This window comes from Sorex araneus, chromosome 2, assembly GCF_027595985.1.
Source record: "Sorex araneus isolate mSorAra2 chromosome 2, mSorAra2.pri, whole genome shotgun sequence".
Taxonomy (NCBI): domain Eukaryota; kingdom Metazoa; phylum Chordata; class Mammalia; order Eulipotyphla; family Soricidae; genus Sorex; species Sorex araneus.
The window spans coordinates 356,438,101-356,457,804 of NC_073303.1; the positions used below are offsets into that span (position 1 = coordinate 356,438,101).

Below are 19,704 nucleotides of genomic sequence, written 5' to 3' on the forward strand. Positions count from 1 at the left end.
ATCTCCCCAACCACTGAATCTTAAAGGCATTTATGAAGCAGTTTCCAGCACTGACTGTTCTTTCAGCTCATCAGGCTGAGCCAATGGTCTTGGCCAAATGAAATGGGATTCTGGGAAAGGGCTTTGCTTGAGTACCAGCATGGAGGCACCACACACACAAGCAGTGAGGAAGAGGGTGTGCCCTTGCAGCAACACGGAGACCTGCCAGGAAGAGTCTGTTACTCCTCCTGCAAACCACACCTGGCTTTTGTCTCCTCCTTCCCCTTCCCCTGTTATTTGTTCTGGGATGCTTTGCTAGTACTAAGTGACACAGAGAATAAATCCCCTACGCCTTTTAAAGAACCTCTGTCTTTTCTAAATCTCTACTGCTTTCTCTGATCAACCAGCAAAGACTTGTATATGGTGCTCAAGAGATCAGTTTGGGGGTTAAGGGAAAAAAGGCTTAGTTTTTTCTACTCTTTTCATCACCACTACATTTCCCTTTAGAGCACTTTATTTTGTTTTTATATGTCTGTTCTCTTTTGCTGTTTGCATTCCTGTTCTTGTTCTGTCTATAATATTTTATTCTGGAATGAAGCAATGTATTCAACTGGGAATTGCTTCAGAGTATCGGAGACAACCAAACAACAGTATTGGGGGAAGGGGCTTCACAGAGCCATTTGGGGACCAGAGAGAGGCAAGATTCTCCCACGTTGTTCTCCATGACTGGACACCTCCATCTTTCCCCTATGAATACATCCACTTCTGGATACTTCTCTCATTGTCTCTAAGAGTAAAGGGAACACCATAAAATGATATTACACACCCCATGGCTTTGGGTACACAGAGACCTGTTATTGGTGGGGGGTCTCACTCTCCCTGGCAGCCCAGGAACTCTGACGTATGGTTAGTAACTTTGAGCTAATCCTTTCTTCTCTCTGGATCTAAATTTATCAACGGGTGGGATGAAGGAAATGGGAATAATTGGACCACCCAACCCACTGGGGGCATGTTAGGGGGGAAATGTAGTAATGTTAAAGTTATCACAGTAACAGTGCAGTGTAGATGCTGAATATTTATTGATTGCAAACGCTGTTAGCGATTAGTCTCTGGAGTCTCTGAGAACTTCCCTTGATCAGCGGCATCTGAGCATGTGCTTGTCTTCCTCCCACAGGTGTTATTTGAACTCGCCCGCTACCATGCCCCCTCCACCATCTTCCTGGACGAGCTGGAGTCGGTGATGAGCCAGAGGGGCACCGCTCCCGGGTAACAGGGCCTGGTGGTTCTTGGGTTGCATCGGTCATCACTGTTCCCCTTATGTGTGTGTTTGATGGTCGGAAGCCCATCGACATTTACCAGCAGAACGAGCCTATTAATAAGCCCACAACTTTTTTGCAGACACACGGAAAGGTCTTTAAATTAGATCCTGTTAACTGAATAGCTGCTTTGAGTAGTTTTATCGCCGGAGGAAGTGTTGGCCACGGCTCCCACCTTCCCCACAGGGCGGCTGCCAGGCCACCAGCCCCTCAGCCCAGGCGGCCCTCACCGGGCTGCTGCCTCGGAATAGCTGCCCTGACCACAGCTGCTGGAGCCAGACGGGCGGCCTGTGGGCAGCAGGGCCACAGCGGCCATGTCCCAAGGGGCCGTCTCTGCCTCTTGCCAAGGTGTGAGAGGCTGAGGAGGCTGCTCCTTATCAGAGACATTGGGCTGGGGGTCAGCCTGTCCCCGTCACTTGTCACGTATGTTGTCTCTGAAGAGTCGGTGTCCACAAATGTTCTCAGCAGGAAAGAACAAGCCTCAGAGAATAATGAACCATAGGGTTTTGAGTGTGTGTGTGTGTGCGCGCACTCTGTATGTGTGCTGTTGTATGTGTGACTATGTGTGTATTTGTGTATGTGTATGTTTGTGTGTATGTGTGTATGTTAATGTGTCTGTGTATGAGTGAGTCTATGTGTGTGTTGCTGTTTATGTGTGTGTTTGTGTATATGTGTGAGTGGGTCTGTGTGTGTCTCTGTGTGTGTGAATGCCTTTCATAGTGATCTGTCTCTGAAGTTGTACTAAACTTTGTCTCCTGGCCTAAGAGATAACAAAAACCAGATCTATGGGTAGCTTCAACACAGCTGCATTCATTAATGGCTTCTAAGGATCTGTCACCAAGGCAAGACTAGTAGTAATAAAAAGCAAATAACTCACTGTTGGAAGTTTAACTAGAGTATAATTTATGAAATTGTACTCACTAAAAACATTTTCCCAGCAGGGACAAAAGCACCATCCAGATGCACCCACATTGTGTGGGAGTCACACCAGTGATTGAAAAGGAACAACTTGGGGGACTTAGCTGTGGAGTGTGTGCCTTGATCCCTGGTACTGCACAAAGGAAGAAGGGAAGGGAGGAGAGGAAATAAAGAGAGAAGGAGAAGGCAGGGAGGAAAAAGGAAGGGAAGGGGGAGGGGAGAGGTGAGCAAAGGAGGGAGAAAAGAAGTGAGCAGAGGAGGAAAAGAAGAAGAAAGGAAGGAAGCGGGGAGAGAAGGAAGGAAAGTAGGATAGAGGCAGGACAATTTCCACAGCTTCATGTGTGTTGGGTGCAAGCTTGGCACTCTTCCCCTCTAAACAGGCTTCCCTGAAGGGCCCCCAGCCAGGGACCCAGCACAGCACCCTGCTGGTGGTCCTTTGGCACAGATGCATGCCCTGGCCTTAATGGGTTCCTCCATCTGTGTGGCCGCACTCTGTCCCCAGGCTGAGGCTGGACTAATCAGGGAAACTCCTAGGCACGAGTGGACATGCTGCAGGAGTTTGGACCTTCATGTTGCCTCATCTGAACTTAAATTCTAGAACCTTCAAAGGTCAGGAGCTTAGGACGGGTGCTTGAAAGATCATTCTGGCCATTTTGTGGTAAATGAAGACGCTGGCCAGAGACTGTCCTCTATCCTAGGGAAGGCCGGGCTCACCTCAAATGCCACACGCCAATGTTGGTCAGCACCACATGTGGGGGTAGAAGAGACATCCAGTGCCTGTCACCCAGGAAGGGGAGTTTTGTCCTTTGGACTCTGTGCCCTGCACCATCAGAGGCCAAGACGCGGCTCTCAGGAGAATCCCCTCTGGTCTTCCAGGGGCGAGCATGAGGGGAGCCTTCGGATGAAGACTGAGCTGCTGGTGCAGATGGATGGGCTGGCTCGCTCGGAAGATCTGGTGTTTGTCTTGGCAGCCTCCAACCTGCCGTGGTAAGAGAGCTGGAGAGTAGGATGAGAACCACTCCCGTGAGCCTCCAAATACAGATAACAAAGAGGCTACGTGTGACTTCTCCAGGCCAGGCCTTGTTTGGTTCCAGCCCTGGAGGGTTCATCTAAAGTCTTTCTTGTTCAAGTGCTCAATCCTTACTCTCTTGACTGTGTGAAAGTCGGTCTTAGGTCCCAGAGAGATAGAAAATGTGGGTAAGGCACTTGCCTTGCAAGTGGTTGAAACCTGGTTGGGTTCCCCCAGCATCCCGTGGTCCTCTGAGAACTGCTGGGAGGAACCCCGACCATAGAGCTCGGAGAGTCCCAGTTACCATCTGGTGTCACCTAAACCAACCCTTTGCCCCCCAAAAACCTGCCTTAATGGAAGGAGCACAGGCTAGGTAAATACACATTGTTTATAGCACTGTAGCACAACACTGAGCAAATGTTGTTCATTCATTTGCTCGAGCAGGCACTAGCAACGTCTCCATTGTGAGACTTGTTACTGTTTTTGGCATATTGAATACGCCTTGGGTAGCTTGCCAGGCTCTGCCATGTGGGCGGGATATTCTCGGTAGCTTGCTGGGCTCTCTGAGAGGGATGGAGGAATCGAACCCAGATCAGCCGCGTGCAAGGCAAACACGCTATCCACTGTGCTATATTCATTATATATTTATATTTTAATTAAAATATAACCCAACTAACCTGAATTTGATCCCCAGCACCCAATATGGTACCATGATACCATGAGCTCTCCGTCCCCTCTCTCCCACCCCCAAGTGATCCCCGAATACAGAGCCAGGAGGAAGAGCAGAGCACTGTTTTGTGTGTGGAAGGAAGGAAAATGGAAGGAAGGAAAGCAGGAGTGGGGGAGGGTAGTTTCCACATTTGCTCTTAGGTGTGGCCCCCAAACCAAAAAAAATTTTTTTTATTGTTGGACACTTGAAGTTTTAATTCAAATTATTTTTTTAAGTCTTGTTTGTTTGTTGCCACACCCAGATATGTTTAGGGCTTACTCCTGACTCTGCACTCAGACTCCCCTACTGGGCTTGGGGAACATACGGGGCTCCAGGAATTGAACCTGGGTCAGATGCATGCAAGGCAAGTGCCCTACCCACTGTTCTTTCTCTCCAGCCTGGATAGTTTATTAAGTTTAAATAGGGATTTGGCATGGAACTCAGACCACCAAGATGCAAAGAACATCCTGGCAACAATGAATATTTGGACTTTAGCAGAATTAAAATGAAAGTTTTTTCTTCTTTTTTTTTTAGTTAGAAAGGAAAATCTTTTCTTTAATGTTGCACAGCAAATGGGAAGCTAAATAATCTCTAATTGAAAACATAATCTACTCTCAGAGTCTTTTATTCAAACCATATCCCTGAGAGGGTGGAGAGCAATTCTAGGAGTGGGATTGGGAAATAAGAGAAGTTGACTAGGGAAAAACAATGTCTGTTTGGGAAGTATATTTAAAAAATCATGATAATCCCTTCATGGATGTAAGAATATTTCCCCATACCTTCCTCCTCTTGAGCTGTAAGTAAGACGGGAGATGGAAAGAGATGTGCTGCTTTCCCGGGGGTCCCTTTCCCAGGACTTATGAGGTTCTGCCCACCCAAATCAGCGTCAAGATTTAAGTGAAGACTTGGGATGCCCCTCCACCAACTGCCTGGCCTCATCCATTGCTTTCATTTCCTTCTATACATTCCCCCCGTCCCCCCCACACACACACACACATTATTTTAGTCTAAGTCGTTACAATGGTGCTGAAGTTGATGGTGTCAGGGTTCAAAGTTACTGCACCCCATCCCTTCTCTGGACATGCCCACAACCTTGCACTGCTGCCTCTGGGTACTCCTCGCCTTGTCCTTCTTTCCTTCCTTTCCGCACCTCATGGTCAGTGGTTCTGTGATGCAAGGCCGAGTATCTGCCATTGCTCCATCCTGTCTGCTCTCTTATTTGGTCTCTGTATTCCATAGATGAGATTATCCCATTTTTGTCATTCCTGTGACTTACCTCACTCAGCATGGCAGCCTCCAGTTCCAGCGGCAGGGAGCTTGCATGGTTTCGTCTTTTTCTTACATCTGTGCAGTATTCCATTGTGTCTGCAGATCACAGCTTCTTGATCTATTCATTTGCTGTTGTATATTTGAACTCTTTCCCTATCCTGAATATTTATTTATTTATTTACTTATTTATTTATTTAGTTAGTTAGTTATTGCTTTTGGGGTCACACCCAGCAATGCTCAGGGGTTATTCCTGGCTCTACATCTCAGGAATTACTCCTGGCGGTGCTCGGGGGACCATATGGGATGCTGGGAATCGAACCCGGGTCGGCTGCATGCAAGGCAAACGCCCTACCTGCTGTGCTATTGCTCCAGCCCCCTATCTTTTATTTTTTAATGAGTCCCCATCAGATACACAGTCAAAAAGTTGTTCATAGTTGGGTTTCAGTCGCCAATGTTCCAACCCCTATCTTGGCTATTATACTAAGCACTACAGTGATTATAGGCCCACATATATCTTTTGGAATTGATGTTTTTATGTTGGGGGGGTAGATGCCAAGAAATAGAATCACTGGTCATGTGGGAGCTCTTTTTTTGTTTGCTTTTTTTAGAAATCTCTATAGTGTCTTTAATTGAGATTGAGCTAGACAACACATTGTATACCATGTTATTGATAATCTGATGGTTTACAATTCTGTATTCATTTTGGGAGTATGGCTTCACACTTACTACTCACCACCAAAATTCTAGTGCCACTTCCATGGTCAAATTAACCCCCCCCCATGCCATCATATCTTCTATTTCCACATTCAGAAATGAAAGGAGAAACTTCTTTTGTCCATGAGGATTCTCTGGGGTCCCCCAAAGAAGCCACTGAACAAGGATAATGATGTCCCTGTGCAATTTCTCATTTTAAGTATGTTCATTATTCAAACTGTCTCCCCTGTCCCCTCTGAAATGTAATATTCTTTCTAATGTGTGAAGGCAATTGGCAACTTACATTTTGAACACAACACTGTCTATACATTCAAGTAGTGGGGACAGAGGCTGTAAAGGTCATATGGGGAGAAGGTGTTTGCCTCACAGACCGCTGACCCAATTAGGGTCCCAGGCACCACATATGATCTACTGAACTCTGCTAGGAGTGATCCCTGACATAGAACCAGGAGTAAGTCCTGAGAATCACTAAAGTGTGGCTCTGTCTCCCCCAAAACTGGGGTCTAGAGGTTGGAGAAATAACCAAAAGGGTTATTTTGGTTATTTGGGCCAAATGAGCTTCAAGGGCTGAAGCTCTTGTCTGGCATGCACAGGACCCCAGATTTGACCCCCAACATAGAATGGCTTCTTAGCATCACCAAGTGTAGCCCTGATAGGCCCAGAACTATTGGGAAGGGTATTGTCTCTCACCACCTCAAAAAAAAAAAAAAAGCAGTACAATTGGAGGCCAAGCAGAGAACTGCCATTAAATGTGAAGGGGCATCCTTTCAGAGGCAGAATCTCTGTTCTTTTATCCCTTTGTTTGGCAAGAACAACAAAACAAACTGGCAAGAACAACAAACAGAACTCTGGGTTGATGAAAACTGGGGTGTCTGAGAAAGGAAGTGGAGGGGAGAAAGAGGAATGGGGAAAGGGTCTCTGTTGGGGGGTGGGTTAGCACTGTGGTGGGCTGTGGTGAGTCCTGTATATATATATATATATATATATATATATATATATATATATATATAGAGAGAGAGAGAGAGAGAGAGAGAGAGAGAGAAGTGTTAACTATGCCCCTTAAATTCTATAGCATTGTGAATCAATGATGATTTAATTTTTTTTCTTTTTGGGTCACACCCCGTGAGGCACAGGGGTTACTCCTGGCTCATGCACTCAGGAATTACTCCTGGCGGTGCTTGGCGGACCATATAGGATGCTGGGAATCGAACTCGGGTCAGCTGTGTGAAAGACAAACGCCCTACCCACTGTGTTATCACTCCAGCCCCAATGATTTAATTTTTAAGAAGGAGGTCAGAGAGACCATACAGGAGGTAAGGCAGTTTCCTGGCAAACCTCTGACCTGACTGACCCAAAGTTTCATGACAACCCAAAGTTCTTCAAGCATTTCTGATACCCCCAAGTTTATTAACCTAAATGTCTTCAAGCATTTCTGGTGGTGATTTCTTGGTGGCAAATCCTGCCCCATCTCACACACATGCTTGAGAATCACTGGCCGGAAGAAAGGAGCTGGGAGCTCCCACATACCAACAACACAGCTCGACTCACCCTAGAGCCAAACTTGCTTCACTTCCACAAAAGCTGGCCTGGGATGTAAGATGGTTCTGGAGCTTGACTCATCCACCTCTTAACAAAATGGACTGAAGGTGGTTCCAGATAAGAATATCTGAATTCCGCCTTGTCTCCCTGATAGAGATCTAGGGTCCTTTGCGTGACTAAGAGAGTTGATCCCAGCCCTCATCTAGGCTTGAGTCATTTGGCTCACACCTGCTCTTTGCTGTTGAAGGTGGCACAGCAGCTACAGGGATGATGCTGGGATGCAGAGTCCAGGTGCTGTGTCCTTGCTTAGCTCCTGGAAATTGAGTTTGCTGGGTCAAAATGGTCCCTGAGCATGAAGTGACAACCAACTGCCAAATTTCCCTCTGTGAGGTTGTACATTTTGTAACTCCCACTCATGCCTGATGTTCATTCGTTAATGTGAGAATAAGAAAATTGCCAATGTCTTTAAGTGATCCTTGGAAAGTGGATTTTGGAACAGGGCCCCCACATTTCTTTGCATATGTCCCAGCTGAGTGTGTTAGTCTTTCCTCTTTGACATAATGACCCTTCCCATTTTCTCTATAATAAATAACACTGAATTGCACTTCCTTGGGTAAAACTCTTTGACTAAGAGTCTGATCATTTATCTTAGGTTTATCAAAAAAAGAAAGGTATGATTTTTTTCAAAAGGACTTACATGTTTGAAAATCCCCAGTAAAATATTGCCCGATTCTTCTAAGAGGAAATCATATTTTTAACAGGATTATTGATTTGGGGGCTAGAGAGATATTACAAGGGATAAGGCTGTCAGACTTTTATGAGGTCAACCCCAGTTTGATCCCTCTTACCACATCTGGTCTCCTGAGCACCACCAGGAGAGATCCCTGAGCACAAAGCCAGTCGTAAGCCTTGAGCACAGCCAGATGTGGCACAATCTTTCTTTTCAAAAAATGAAAAAATAGTGTTTGGTTTGGTTTGGTTTTCGAGTCATACCTGGTGGTACTCAGGGATCAAACCGAGGTTAATCACATGCAAAGTGGGCACTTTGGCCACTGTGCTAAGCCTCCAGACCTTCTATTAGGAATATTGGTAGCATTGTAGCACTGTCAACCCGTTGTTCATCGATTTGCTTGAGCAGGTACCAGTAACATCTCCATTGTGAGACTTGTTCTTACTGTTGTTAGCATATTGAATATACCACGGGTAGCTTGCTAGGCTCTGTCGTGTGGGCAGGATACTCTTGGTAGCTTGCCAGACTCTCCAAGAGGGATGGAGGAATCGAACCCGGGTCAGCAGCATGCAAGACAAATGCCCTACCCACTGTGCTATCGCTCCAGCCCAGGAATATTGGTACAAACCTTTATCTTGACTTCCACATCTTAGAGAAGGGAATAAACGTATGTCATCCAGGTGGTTTGTTTATCTGCAGAAAATAACTAAATGATACCCAACCATGTAAAAATCCTGTCCTTACACTCCCCAGATCACCCCACCCTTCATGAGATTCTCCACGGTGGGTCAGTAGTGGCCCTCGTCTCTGAGACTGTCCCAGGCATGGGGCTATCCTTCATGGCCTATTCATCCTTCATGTTCCCGTGTCTCAAAAGGACAGTATATTTTCTCCCTCCTCAGAGGTGAGATTTGGGACTTTCCCTCTGCGCACATCTTTCCTAAGTAGGACATCATGGAGGGGAACAGAGAAGGAGAGAGAAAAGGAAAAAAAAAGCCTACCAGCTTCATTCAAGCTGTAAATATGCCATGTGAAGTACAGCCAGTGTGGCATCTTTAATATTGTCACTTCAAATAATGACCACAGGAGAAATGTTTAGTGGGCACCCACAGGGGAAAATCTGACCCACCTTGAGGGTTGAGTGTCCACAAACGTGGCCAAGGGGCCTAGCGGGACACAGAAGCCTGGAAGGGGCTATTAAGGAGAATGATTTCTTTAGGTGTCGGTTTAACTCCATGGTAGTGGGTATAAACAAGTCGCAAACATTGTACATGGGAAGTATGTGAAAGCTCATCTTGTCCTTGCTCTTGGCCAAAGGTTTAGAAATTTTCCTGCTCCTCTTAAAAACCAAACTAGAGATTTAAGAAATAAGAACCACCCCCACCCTCCCTGCCCGAATTCTAATATTTAGAAGAAAGCATCAGAGCCAAGAGCTGATTGCTCTGGGAATGTACAAGAACATAGCTCTGAAAATGAACTTTTTGCTTAGGAACCTTCTTCTCTCTGGTGAGATGTTTCTTTTAAAAAATTTTTTTATTATAGTTTAGGTTATATGATTACAATGGTACTTACCTTTATAGTATTAATGGACCAAGTCACTGTACCCCATCACCACTGAAGTGCCCAGGCACCCCCATCACTATCTTGTTGTCACTCTGGCTGAATCTTAATCCCCTACAAGTTGTGTGGTCCAAGGCCAAGGGTCTGTGATTGTTGGATACCATCTATTCTCTCATTCTATTTCTCAGTGTACTGCAGATATCTGGTATTTGTCCTTCTCTTTCTGACTTTTTTTCACTTAACGCCCTCAGGGGGAAAAAAAACAAAACAGGATACTCTCCTGTTTCATCCACATTACAGCAAGTTTCAATCCACATTACATTACAAAAAAGTAATTACATTACAAAAAAGCCCTGAGCACGGCTGAGCCACACCCAGCCGTGCTCAGGGCTCACTCCTGCCAGGGCATAGGGGACTGTATGGGGTACCGGGATTGAAGCTGGGTCTGCCAAATGCCTGACTGCATTATCACTCTGGCAGTGAGTGCGCACTTCATGAAGGGGACCCAGTCTATGGGGGTTGTATGAGCCCCTCCAGGAAAAAGTTAGGTTGGATGGTGTCAGTTTCTGGATTCCTCCCATCTCAGTGTAGGGGTTCCTGGGCCATGCCCATGAGGTGAGGGAGGTGGTCCTGAGTCAGCAGGGAAGAATGTTTTCTGGCTCCAGATTGACAGCGGAGATCATTTCTGAACCCACCCTCTCACAGAGGATGTGTTTTTGGCTTTTGGCTTTGTGTAATGGACCTTATTCTACCTTCCATCTTGAAGGGACCCAAAACATACAATGCTGTCACACAAGTAGACTCCCAAGTCCTCCCTTGCTGTAACTAATAGGCAACTTGCCCTTCTGGGGACCATTTGGGATGCTGGGGATTGAACCCAGGTCAGCTGCGTGCAAGGCAAACGCCCTATCCACTGTGCTGTTGCTCTAGTCCCTGGGAATTATTCCTGAGTGCAGAGCCAGGTTGCCAGGTATGACCCCCACATCCAAAATACTTTTTTTTAAAAAAAAAGGAAGAAAATATCCTGAGAAGCAGCTCAGTTAGGATGGGAGAAGGTGGGTTCTGAGAACAGACTAATTTGCCCAGCAGAATGATGGAGGTGCAGGTGGGAGCAAGGCCAGAGGGGATGTGGTTTTCAGTGCATTGCTTGAGACTCCCCCCACCCCGCCCCCGGCCCCCCGCTCGCAGAAGACTGTGATTCCTTCAGGGCTTGCTGTGGGCACTCACTTCACTTTGGTTATGGATGCCTGCAAAGGCTTTGCCTAAAGAACCAATCGGTGCGTTTCCCTATCATATGGAAGAGAGCCGGGACTGTTTTATCTGGTCAAGCAAACTCAACAAACCAGAATGGCTGGTGCTTCCATTCTGAAAGACTCAGGATAATCCCTGTCCTGGGCCAAGGTCACTGAGGTCTGGTGCAGGATCCTTGGAGCTCAGGTAAACTGAGGACTCAGAATTCAGGGAGACTGTCCAGGTGGCCATTGGACACTGCCCACATTAAATATGGCAGGCACAGGCCCCAAGGTCTGTCTCTGGCACTTTCACTGGGTCACTGTCACACACTCTTTGGCAAGGGGCTGCAAATCTCAAATACCCTAATAAAGGGGTGTTGAGCATGAGATACCTGGGTCTCACCATCAAGGAGAGCCTTCTGGCTCCCGCAGGCCAATACTTCTTTTAGAAGTGTATTGGCAGAAAGACTGATTCTTGGGCACATTGCATTTGTCCTTTGTTTCCTCCCTGGCATGATGGTATTATTATTGATGTCATTAAAAGTGTGTTCATCAGGCCCAGCTGTCAGAGAGTTGCACTTATTTTGTACCCACAAGTCATTTTGAGGTAAATCTCTCGCTTTAGGGCATTAGCTGATCAATAGAGACATTTATCACCCGGGATTGCTTTCCCACCTCCCCCAGAGAGCCTCTGGTACCCTGTGGACAGGATGGGGAGACCTGTGTTCAGAAGACCTTCTTCCAGGAGAACGTTGCTCTGACAGTCCTCTGCCCTTTTGCGGGGGGTGGGGGGGGGGTGGATCCCGGCCCATCCCTGGAAAAGCCATGGGAGAAATGAGGCGCCAGCCTTCAGTCCAAGTCCGTTTTCCTTCCTTCCTTCCTTCCTTCCTTCCTTCCTTCCTTCCTTCCTTCCTTCCTTCCTTCCTTCCTTCCTTCCTTCCTTCCTTCCTTCCTTCCTTCCTTCCTTCCTTCCTTCCTTCCTTCCTTCCTTCCTTCCTTCCTTTCCTCCTTCTCTCCCTCCCTACTTCCCTCCCTCCCTACTTCCCTCCCTCCCTACTTCCCTCCCTCCCTCCCTCCCTCCCTCCCTCCCTCCCTCCCTCCCTCGCTTTCTTCCTTTGCTCAGGTGCTCAGGGATTACTCCTGGCTCTGAATTCAGTAATTACTCCTGGTGGTGCTCAGGGGACCATATGGGATGCCGGGAATTAAACCCAGAGAGCTGTGTGCAAGGCAAGAGCCCTACCCACTGTACGGTTTCTCTGGTTCCTTGGCCTGCTGTTTCTTCTGCTCATCTCTGCTGCTTGGTTTCATTCTCATCTTGAACTTCATCTCCCCTTTTGGTGCTTGAGGGTTGACACTTCTGTGGTCCATCTCATCGACTTCCCCGTTCCTATCTGCAGAGACCCTCCCCATTCCTGCCTGCAGAGACCCTCCCCATTCCTACCTGCAGAGACCCTCCCTGTTCCTGCAGAGACCCTCCCCATTCCTGCCTTTACCGCCATCTAGACCAATTCTTAATCTTGTTCACAAATCGTCTTGGTGAAGACACTCTTGGCAGATCTGAACTGAGTCCCCCAAGCATGACTTTGGCGGTTCTCTTTCTCTGTGGCGTCTCCCCACTCTGCCCCATTCCTGCCCACAACCTTGCCTTCTTCTCCCACTAATTCAGGTCCCACCCTCGACTGTCTGATCTGATTCACCCAGGCGTGCCCCCAGCCCATCCCTTCCAGAGTCTCCTCACCAGCTCCAGACTGGGCTCACTGTCCTTCCTACCCTGTTCCCTGCCCTGGCACCCTGCAGAGCTGCCACTTCTGTGTTTGGCCCTCTGCTTCTCTCTGGATCTTTGCTCCTTTGCCCGCCCCCTTGGCCTATCCATACTTTCTGAGAAAGCATACATGGGAGGGATACCCCCCTCTGTTTTTGTTTTTTGTTGTTTTGTTTTGTTTTGTTTTTGCTGTGGCACATTGGAAATATCTTTATTCTGTCCTCCAGTGTAACAGATGGTTTAATCAAGGTCCATATTTCCACACTGGAAACTGTTTCTCCCCAGAATTGGCAGAGCATTGCCTTTACGCACTATTACATCTAAGTGCCCTCTTAGAGGATGGGGTGAGGGGAGAGGAACCGGTTACAGGATCCCCTGAAGCTGACACTCTAGAATGCACCTTAACTGTTGGAAAGGGGGTTGGGGTAAGGAGATGGATCTAGACTACAGGGATTGAAGCCACACATCTCATGAAGTTCATGGTCCTTGGCTGGATTTTGTTTGGGCCTCCTAGAGAAAGTAATTTTGGGATGATTGGGGACGATTTGAAAATGGATGGAACATAGAGGATCCATTGCCACTCCCAGGGAACCTGCAGTGAGTGTCCCGTCCACTCAGGCATTCGTGCCTATACCCTTTAAAATGCACAGGGGCTTCCTGCAGCGTTAACTCGCTCCTCAAGTCCAGTTGTTGCCTTGGACGTGGGCTTCCTGCCGCAGCCGTGTCCGTGCCCGGTCTGATTCCAGGGAGCTGGACTGCGCCATGCTGCGCCGGCTGGAGAAGCGGATCCTGGTGGACCTGCCCAGCCCCGAGGCCCGGCGGGCCATGATCCAGCACTGGCTGCCGCCCATCAGCAACAGCAGCGCCCTGGAGCTGCGCACCGAGCTGGACTACGACCTGCTGGCCCGGGTAAGGCCCCCGCAGGCCCAAGGCCCCTCTCCCGGCAGGACAGTACAGTGGGTAGGGCATTGGCCTTGTGCTTGGCTGATCCTCGACCCACCAGTAGTGATCCCTGAGTGTAAAGCCCAGAGGAAGCCTTGAGGAGCACTGCCGGGTGTGGTCCAAACTGGCCCCAAGAGAACCCGGGGGACATGGGGCGAAGAGCGCAGGGTGTAGTAGGCGCAGAGGAGCTGAGTGACATGCATCCTGCCATCCTTCAGGGAGCCTCCAAACTCGGCTCAGCTACTGCCTCTGTAAAAACGGGGGAAGGGGAGCCGCCAAGGACTGTTGTTACCACTAAATCAAAGACTACCCCAAGTGGTGGGCTGGAGTGATAGCACAGCGGGTAGGGCGTTTGCCTTGCACGCGGCCGACCCGGGTTCTAATCCCAGCATTCCATATGGTCCCCTGAGCACCGCCAGGGGTAATTCCTGAGTGAAGAGCCAGGAGTAACCCCTGTGCATCGCCGGGTGTGACCCCCCCCCAAAAAAAAGAAGACTACCCCAAGTGGAGAAGCTCTGGCCCTGGGCCTAGGCCCCCACAGGCTCTGGGCCCGCTGTCTCCTGAGTGGACACTTGATCATGGAGCTCTCAGAGGTTGAGTGCTCCAGGCCAGATCTGAGTGCTCTCAGATCTGGCCTGGAGGGCCCCTAAGATGCGGGGGTGGGGGGGCCATGGACAGTGTGTGTGGGGGGGGGGCGTGGTGCACAATGTGGTGCACAATGTGAGTGCTCCAGCCTCTCCACACGTGTGCATGCGGAAGGTGTTAGCTGGGCTTCTTGGCTGACCCAAGCCTGCTGGCAACACTCCTCCTCTCGCCAAGCCTGAGTTTCCTGGGGCACCTTTGAGCGTTCGAGAACGTGGTCACCATAATTAGCAGCAGCCTTCTGCTGACCCACAGCGGGCTTTGTCTGTTTCAGGAGACTGAGGGCTACTCGGGCTCAGACATTAAGCTAGTCTGCAGGGAGGCAGCCATGCGGCCCGTGCGGAAGATCTTCGACACCCTGGAAAATCAGCAATCAGGTAGGGTCGGGTCCAGGTCAGCCAAAAAACAGCCAGAAAGGAAATGTGTGTGCAAGTCCAAAATTTCATCAGCAGAGGGCGCCTTGCACTTGCAGTTGGGAGGCTCTGCCCACAGCACCGGTCTTTGGTCAAATCATCCCCCTGCCCTGGGCTGGTCCCCTCCTCCTTGGGGTTGTGTTTTGAATCGAGTTTGCTCCCAGTTGAAAACCTCCTTAAGGTTCAGGCTTCTATTTCTCTGGCACGCTCTGATGTTGGGTGAGGTCCAGTCAAAGCACTATATAAATATTAAATAATAATCTGATCATCCAGTGAAGTCACTTTTTTTTTTTTGGGTCTGAGCTCCAGGGGCCAAGGTCCACATTAAAGAATGTTCTCCCAGCCCTCTCTTAAGTCTTGTCTTTTGCTGCATTAACCATTAAGAGTGCTGCATTATGCATTGTCTTGAGAGAAGGCCTATTAGCATCTCGAGAGCATTGATTCATTCAAGGTCGATGTTTGCGCGGTTACGCTTGTGTTCCCATCTAGAGAGCAGCCATTTGCTTGGGATCCGGCTGGACACAGTGACCACTGCCGACTTCTTGGATGTGCTGGCCCACAGCAAACCTTCGGCAAAGAATCTGATTCAGAAGTACCTCACCTGGCAAAAAGAGTTCGAGTCCATGTAATATTGTCGCAGCCTCTCCCCCACCCCTCCTGGTTTGTGACTGTACGAGAGAGTCTGACCCAGCCTGGGAGGCGGGGGCACTGGGACCACTGAACTGCTTTTGGAAATCTGAGCCATTTTCACCGTTGACGTGAGCCGACTTGGAGACGTCAATGACATACATGTGTTATGGGTTGTGTGGTGGAGAGTTTTTTCCAAATTGCATAAAACTTGGACTAACACTTTCTTGTCGTGTTCCTTGCTTGTGACCTGCCATGTTCCTTTTTTTTCCTTTTTGGGTCACACCCGGCGATGCACAAAGGTTACTCCTGGCTCTGCTCTCAGGAATCACCCCTGGCGGTGCTCAGGGGACCATATGGGATGCTGGGAATCGAACCCGGGTTGGCCGTGTGCAAGGCAAACGCCCTACCTGCTGTGCTATGATTCCAGCCCCATCCTTTTGAAGTAAAAGATGGAGCTGGGGGCAGTTGTGTTTGGAATGTCCCCAGTGGTTCTCAACTGGACACTCAGCCTGACCCACCATGGCCCAGCTGTGGCAGTTTAAAGTGGCTGGACAAGGATGGAGGCAGGGAAGGGAATTGAGTGTGTTTCTCACCCCCACCCCCCCCACCCTGTCTCTGTTTTGGGGCCACGCTCAGCAATGCTCAGAGCTTCCTTATGTCTCTGGGCTCAGCGATCACTCCTGATGGTGCTCAGGGTACCACATGGGGTGCTGGGAACTGAACCTGAGTTGGCAGTGTGCAAGCCAAGCACTCTCCCCACTGTACAATCACGCGTCCAGCCTGCTTCTCATTCTTGACAAAGAGGCTCCGTCTCAATCAGCTCTAATCCTGACCCGTCATTCCATTTGATCAGCAGCAAAGCCTTATCCAAGTAGCCACACCCCGACCTCATGCCACTGGCTCCTTTGCAAAGTAGTTATTCGAGGTTCTTGTCAAGGATGAGAAGCAGATTGGAGCAATAGTACCATGGGTGGGTGCAGTGCTTGCCTTGCACTGGTGCCCACTCGGGTTCAATCTCCGGTACTCCAGTGTGGTGAGTGCTTATGGTGCTTATGGTGCGTCTGAGTCCTTATGGTGCTCAGAGCTTATTCCTGGCTTGGCATCAGGGATCCCTCCTGAACCCCTAAACCCAAATGCCTCGCCCCACTCTCTCTGTCCCGAGACTGAGGATTTCTGCCATGAGCATAGCGCAAGGCTGATGTGCAGAGCACTTTCTGGGTAGATGGCTTCAGCTGTGGCCCCTAAGAGCATCTCTCACACCACGCCTTTCTCTTCCCAGCTCCGCAGACATGTCTGGGCTTAGGAGGGGAGAGGAGCATCTCAGGCTTCCTGGGGCAGCCCTGCTCCTCCCCTCCCTTTTCTCTGTGCCAGAGGTTAAAGGCAGCTCGACATGTCTCCCAGAAACCCACAGCCAACTCGTGATGACATCTGAAGGTTGCCACTAAATAATGCCACCTCTCGGGCCATCGTCGGTCCTTGAGACAAAGTGACCGTCCCTCTGCATCTCCGCTGTCCCCACCCTTTCGGGGGCAGGCAGCTCCGGAAGGGAAACATTTCCAGGAAGATGACATTTGCAAGAGAGGCACGTTCCATGAGGTTTTATCCTTTGAAACTGAGCATTCTGGAGGGGTTTTATTTTGAGCAGAATGTTCTCAAATGCCTCTTTAAAATGCCATCTCGTAGAAAATGTCGCCAAACTGAAATTTACGACCTCACGTAGTAAATTTAAACATAATGAAAGGAAAAGATGTGAAAGGTATTTCTCCGCAGGATGAGCTTCGCTGTGAGCATCAGCTGGGATACTTCTGTCTCCGGAAGTATCTGCTTTGCTCTGGGATTCCCCCGCCCGTATGTCTGTGCTTCGGGGGGGGGGGGGGAGTGTGGGCTGGGGCAAAGTGTTCCGTTGAAAGCCGTCCAGTTGCCATTTCCTGTAGCTGTGGGTCCCTTTATTTGCTTGTGGCTATCCCTATGTTTTCTGATGTCACTGGATTCCACTCGGCCGGCCAGAGATGACAGAGATGAGGTCGTTTTGTACTGAGAACACGCCCAGGCCCAGACAGTCCTGAGCACAGACACTTCCACATGTTTCTGACCTTTCATTCACTCCCTGAACCTCACCCCTGCGCAGGGCTTTGGTTTTTTGCTCTTAGGATCATTTGCCTCCTGACGACAGCGGATGAACTTTGCGTTCCACCTCGTGCCTTCTGTCCTGGGGGTTCCGAGGGGACGGAGTGCGGGTCAGCTGCGAAGCCAGCGGCCCAGCACCTCCTGCTGTCTCCGGCTCTGCCTGGGCTGCTGACCTACTGCCACTGAGCACACTGCAGAGACCCACTCACCTGCACCAGACCTCCATGCTCCCCAGTGACCTGGGGGCAATCATCTGGGTGGAGTTGGGGGGACCCCAACCATTCTGTTAAGAGCGTCATTTTTTAAATTATTATTATTATTATTATTATTATTATTATTATTATTATTGAGTCCCCTATTTCCTGACCCTGCCCAGAGTCCCTTCCTCTCTCCCCAGGGCCTTCGAGCCCTGATTCTTTGAGGTGGTTCCGAATTCTGACTGTGTTTTCTTGCCACTGGTTTCAGTTATCAACATGCCACCCACTCTGCATCTTCCAAATGGTCGCGCCCTCTAGCCCACCGCACTCTGTGCAGGTGCCCCTGGCAGGTTTATGCCTTCGTTAGACCTTTACTTTTCTTTGGGGGGGTGGAGGATGGCTTATAGAGTTACAGACACACATAGGTATATTTTATGGTTACTTTTACAGTAAATGTAGACATCTAAATTTATGGAGAGACGGGCAATCTGTTTGAGGAAACTGCAATGTAGTCCTACATGTTTTCTAAGCAGCGGCCACAGTTTAAAATCCTACGGAACTCAAGCACAGGTGCAGGAAGTGGAGCTGAGGACAAAAAGAGGAGCTGGACACAGCCTTGCCTGCATCCCACCCAGCACGGGACCCCTGACCTCATACTGCCACATCTGCCACTCCAGAGAACGGGGAAAGGGACTGGCCACTGAAACCTCCTGGAATTTCTGGCGGTACCCACGCTCTATCGGAAGCCTCATGGATGGATTTATTGGAAGGAATTTAGCTGAAATAATCTCAACTTCGTTCTTTTTTTTGGGGGGGGGGCGGAGCTTTAGGCCATGTCTGGCAGTGCTCAGGGATCCCTCCTGGCTGTGTTTGATAGATCCTACGGGTTGCTGGGAATCAAACCTGGGTTGCCCACATGCAGGGCAAGTGCCTTACCCCTGTCCAACCTCTAGCTCCTGACCTTTTTCTCTTATGGTTTTGGACCCACACCCAGCTGTGCTCAGGGCACCATGGCTGGTGCCAGGGATCGAATCCATCTGCTGTGTGAGAGATGAGCATCCTGCCCGCTGCACTATGGCCCCAGTCCCCCAACTTCATTTTGAATCACTTAGTCCTCCTGCCTCACCAACACCTCTACTGGGGGCCTCCATTTCCCAAGTGGGCTTCCCATTAGGGGGCCCTGGAACGTCCAGGCATGCTGGTGGTGGCCTTAGACACAGTTCTGGACCCTTTCTCTGGGTTCACTTAAAGATTTCCAGGGAGCGCTGAGTGACCTTTATTCCTACAAGGGGCGTGGGGGGCCCCCCGTAAGTTGGGAACCTCTGTGCAAGTTCATTGTGTGCTTTGTTGCCTGTTTACTCCATTCAAACGGCTGATACACTCCTCACGGTCGCTGAATCAAACTTTTTAAAAATGGCACAAGAGGGCCAGAGTGACAGTACAGCAGGTAGGGTGTTTGCCTTGCACACGGCCGACCTGGGTTCGACCCACAGCACCTCACAGGTCCTCCTGTACCCCACAAGGAGTGAATCCTGAGTGCAGAACAGGAGTAAGCCCTGAGCACCACCAGGTGTGGCCCCGCCCAAATTAGCACAGGCCAGAGCCCCCCAAACTCGGTGTCTGCTACATACTGTAGGTGCGGTCACTTTTCATGGCTCTGTGCTCACTGCATGGGGGGCGGGGGGTGGGAGTGGGTTGTTTCATGCCAGCACCTTCAACTTGGCACAGCTCTGGAGATTTTAGTACCCCCACTCCCCTGCCCCGCACAGGTCAGTTCAATTCTGTAATCAAGTGTCTAGTTCTGTTGCCGTTGGCCACCTGTTCCCTTGCTGTGCTTATTTTATATTGGTTCCACCCAGGAGATCCTTCTTCCGGCTGTTCACTTGCCTGATATCCCCAGTCCCATCCACGCAGCCTCAGATGGCGTGATTTCGTCTTTCTTACAGCTGCAGAAATCAGTATACATCCTGATCTGTATACTTCTAGGCTTCCCCACCAGAAGAGACACCTTCCGGG

At 49.4% G+C, this 19,704-nt stretch overlaps 1 protein-coding gene across 2 annotated transcripts in view; it reads left to right on the forward strand.

Annotated features, from left to right (window-relative positions):
* Positions 1-15,459, forward strand: part of KATNAL2 (katanin catalytic subunit A1 like 2) — a 34,845-nt gene extending 19,386 nt beyond the window's left edge. For both annotated transcript variants that reach the window (XM_004616116.2, XM_055128156.1), the window contains exons 10-14: positions 1,154-1,245; positions 3,090-3,200; positions 13,484-13,646; positions 14,596-14,698; positions 15,224-15,459. In XM_004616116.2, the coding sequence (XP_004616173.2) occupies positions 1,154-1,245; positions 3,090-3,200; positions 13,484-13,646; positions 14,596-14,698; positions 15,224-15,363 (609 nt within the window). In that variant the 3' untranslated portion in view covers positions 15,364-15,459. The remainder of the gene's footprint in view (positions 1-1,153; positions 1,246-3,089; positions 3,201-13,483; positions 13,647-14,595; positions 14,699-15,223) is intronic.
* The last annotated feature ends 4,245 nt before the right edge of the window (positions 15,460-19,704 follow it).